This window comes from Protobothrops mucrosquamatus, unplaced genomic scaffold, assembly GCF_001527695.2.
Source record: "Protobothrops mucrosquamatus isolate PMUCROS unplaced genomic scaffold, P.Mucros_1.0 scaffold_70, whole genome shotgun sequence".
NCBI lineage: Eukaryota > Metazoa > Chordata > Lepidosauria > Squamata > Viperidae > Protobothrops > Protobothrops mucrosquamatus.
Window position 1 is genome coordinate 82,551 of NW_015386146.1, and position 3,815 is coordinate 86,365.

At 36.8% G+C, this 3,815-nt stretch overlaps 1 protein-coding gene across 1 annotated transcript in view; it reads right to left on the reverse strand.

Annotated features, from left to right (window-relative positions):
• The window catches only part of CDHR3 (cadherin related family member 3), a 31,635-nt gene extending 28,613 nt beyond the window's left edge, over positions 1-3,022 (reverse strand). The window contains exon 1 of the mRNA XM_015813613.1: positions 2,838-3,022. Coding sequence (XP_015669099.1) covers positions 2,838-2,913 — 76 coding nt within the window. The 5' untranslated portion in view covers positions 2,914-3,022. The remainder of the gene's footprint in view (positions 1-2,837) is intronic.
• Positions 3,023-3,815: the final 793 nt, after the last annotated feature.

The following is a 3,815-nucleotide window of genomic DNA, read 5'->3' on the forward strand; positions in this document are numbered from 1 at the left end:
GGACTGACCTAGGGTGAATTTTAAATAGGGATAATTTTTAATGATTTTTAATAATAAGAGACACAGCTACAAATATTTGGTTTTAATTGGCTTTTATTGGGGAAATGTGCTATGTTGTTTTAATATGCTGTGAGCCGCCCTGAGTCCCGTGGGGAGAAGGGCGGCATATAAGTCAATGTATTAAATTAAATTAAATTAATTATATATTTATCCCAATCTCAATTCCCCCCAGCTTCACACCCTCCAGGAAATTTGGAAAGCACCCATTGGCCTCAGAAAGGATGACTTCCAGGCCAACATACCTGAAGGGCCTTGGATGAATAGTAAGACAACTATTTTTCTACCTTTGCTATTATTGCAGCTCTGTTGTAACTCATGGGGAGCAGGGCCGGAATAAAACCCAGCGATGCCCCAAACACAGCCCCTGGATGGAAGTGAAATTCTCCCACCAGGAGATGGAAACAACGGTGAGACCTGAGGATTATTTTCAAGCCAAACTTTCCAATTGTAGTCACTCACTATTCCAAAGAAAGCATTTTTTTTAAAAAAATACTGCAGATTAAAGTCATTAGGTGTGTAGGAGAAGAAGAGATAAAACTTGGTGTTGGAGTCAAAAGAGACATCAGCCTAGAATCTCTATGTAGCCACAAGCGACGTACCTCCAGCCTCCTTTGAATTCTGTTGACCCGTATCTATCTCTAACTGGGTATGGGTGTTAGCTGAGAAGATTCCTGGACATAGGCTTTTAGAGATAAATCAGTTTAATTGAATCTTCATGCACTGAGCTGATCTTTCAGGCTAATTTTGCCTTATGGTTCATCCAGGGCTGATGGGCAGGTTTTCATAAAAGCAGCAGGGAAGCCAAAACTGGGAAGAATTTTATTGTGTCAGACTGCATCTAAATGAGTTTATCCTGAGTAACTGTTGGGCCTCGTAAGGAGAATTTTATAGAGTTAGGGTATCAAATGTCTTCCATTGGTGCTGCATTTTCCTACCATTTACTCTGATGTTGATGGTTGTTTTTGCTACCTACAATCTGAAAAGGATAGCAGAGAAGAAGGAATAAGATATCCCTAGACTTCAAAGCTCCCTCTTTTAATTGAACAAAAACAGGAGTAGCAGAAACCCTGGTGTCCATCTTTCTTTTCCTTTCCCCTTTCCTTTCTTCCTTCCTTCCTTCCTATCATATATCTGCCTATACCTATCTATCTATCTATCTATCTATCTATCTATCTATCTATCTATCTATCTATCTATCTATCTATCTATCTATCTATCTATCTATCTATCTATCTATCTACTATCTCTCTCTCATCGATCTGTTTTCCTTCCTTCCTTCCTTCCTTCCTTCTTTCCGTCATATATATATCACTATCAAACGACACTGGGCAGCTTACAGCATAATAAAAACAACAATATAAAACAGTATGTTAAACGAATAAACATTTAATAAATACTTATAAATATAAATCCTCTGTAAAGTAAAGCTTGAGACCTAAGGTCACTTAGTAACAAATCATTTTAATGAACTGCTGACACAGAGATTCAAGCTAGAGAGTATATCACATTATCGATCTATATTCAGATGTAATTTATTAGCTGTACCATAGAACAAACCTTGGATTTCCTATGACTAGTAAAGCCTAAATGACTGGGATTCTCAGTCCCAGCTGGGAAGAGAGTATCTGAAGAATTGGAACTTCAGATCCCAGAATTCCTGTCGGGAATTCTGCAAGGGGTAGCTCCGCCCATTTGCTTTTCATCCACTAGGAAGGCTGGTCTTTTCCCTTTTAATTTTATATACTGCATAGGCTGGCAGCTGACCAAATAAACTCTTAAAGCAATTTACAGTGAATCACTAAACACGCTTATATTCGCAATAAATACTTACGTTCCATAGCCAATAGCCATAAAATAAAATTAGATGAATCTAAGCACAAAGCCAATTAATAAAAGATATCAGTCAATTAGCCATAAAAGTTTCCTAAAACGGAAATGCTTTTGTTGGCTTGCTAAAAAAAAAAAAGTACAAGATGGATGAGATTATTTTTACTGCATTATATTGATTTCCCCGTTTCATGGTGCCCATATGTAGTCTTTATTGGAATTGAAGTGTCTATAAAGCTGAAGTCTTAGGATAAAAAACAAGTGAGAAAAATACTATCCATCCTTCTCTGTAGCTGCACCTCACAAATTCCAAGCCCCAAACCAAGGAAAGTTTAAAACTAGGTTTAATTGGGCCTAAAGGAGTTTGGGATCCTTGGTGCAGAATTACATTGGTCTAACTAAAAGGTATTGGATGCTGGGATTCATACTACGAATATAAGTCTAAAGATCAGTTCATACAATGTCCTGTTCTTAAGTATAAGAATCTATTGAATATGTATCCAGAATCCCTTAAATTAAATTAAATTAAATTATGTCATCCCTGTTAACAGACCTTCAGTATGCTCCGTCATTTTGAAAATTAAGAATATGGGTGAATTGTAAGGGACCTTATCTGCATTGATTGGAAATGGAGTTATTTATGTCTTATGTCTCCATCCCGATGCAAGGGATTATAGGGTTGTTAAAAAGAAGAAAAAATCTTATGTTTTTGTTTGGGAAGTTTATTTCTAAGTTACGTTATTGTTTTGATTGTAATCTGTGCACTGGCAAGAATTTCTTGTGCCATTTGATAAATTGTTGAAATTTCTACATAAATTTAGTTTGTTTTTTTTAAACAAACCCTCACAAGGGGACTATATCGGTCTAACCAGTTACTAAAACACTAAAGCTGACAAATCATTAGGCAGAACAAATCTCCATATCTCAGATGAATAAAATGGATCTCTTACCAGATATTTTTACTAGTAAAACAATGAAGCAAAGATAGATCCCATTCGGTGTCTTTCTGAAAAAGCAACCATCCATGATAAACAGATTTTGAGATTGTTGCCTCAAGAGTGTTGTGGTTCCCTTGATTGTTGCCTCCAGATTGTTGAGGTTCCACTGATAGGTGTTCCCCTTATCAGGCAGTGAGAACGACAATCAAACAAAACTTTTGCAGTAACTAAGGAGTTTCTAAAACAGAAGCCTGTTTACTTTTCCGTGAGTAGTTTAATGATAGCAATCTGAGATGAAATTCAGGAAACTCACAGAGTAGAAGGGACACACACACACAAACACACACACACACACACAGAGCTAAATTTGATTATCTTAGTTAACTTCTCCTTGACGTCTTAAATAATACATAGCAAAAATGACATTTACAAGATAGAAACGCCAAAGTATCTTTACAGGCTAGGATAATATATGCCTCAGCTAAAAGAGCTTTTTTAGAATTACCGACGGATGATGTACGAGGCTATGGTTTTATGATGATTTAATAGTTAGTGATGATTAAATATTACAATTTGTACGCGTATCGTTTTATTGTGTCTTGCGTTGCCGCTGTGGGGAGGCTTAGCGGCTGGCCGACTGGAGCAGTAGAAAAGCATCTGTTCACAATAAACAAATAAACATTCGATATAAACAGGATTAAATAAAAGTAATGATTCGGAGTGTGGTAAATCTTGACGCTACGTGATCAAGATAGGGTGGGTTAAGTGTAATAATATTTAATGGAGGGAATCTAGCTTTGATTAACTCTCTTGATCTTGTGGTTCTCTTGCTGAGGCGCGCCCAGGATCTGAAACAGAAAGAAAATGTTAATGCCATTTAATGTTAATGTATTTGTCTTCCATTGCTTGAGCCATTCTTTTATCCCAGGAAGTCACCACATCACCTACGTTATAGCACTGTGACACTAATGGGAACCCTCTAAGTCAGAT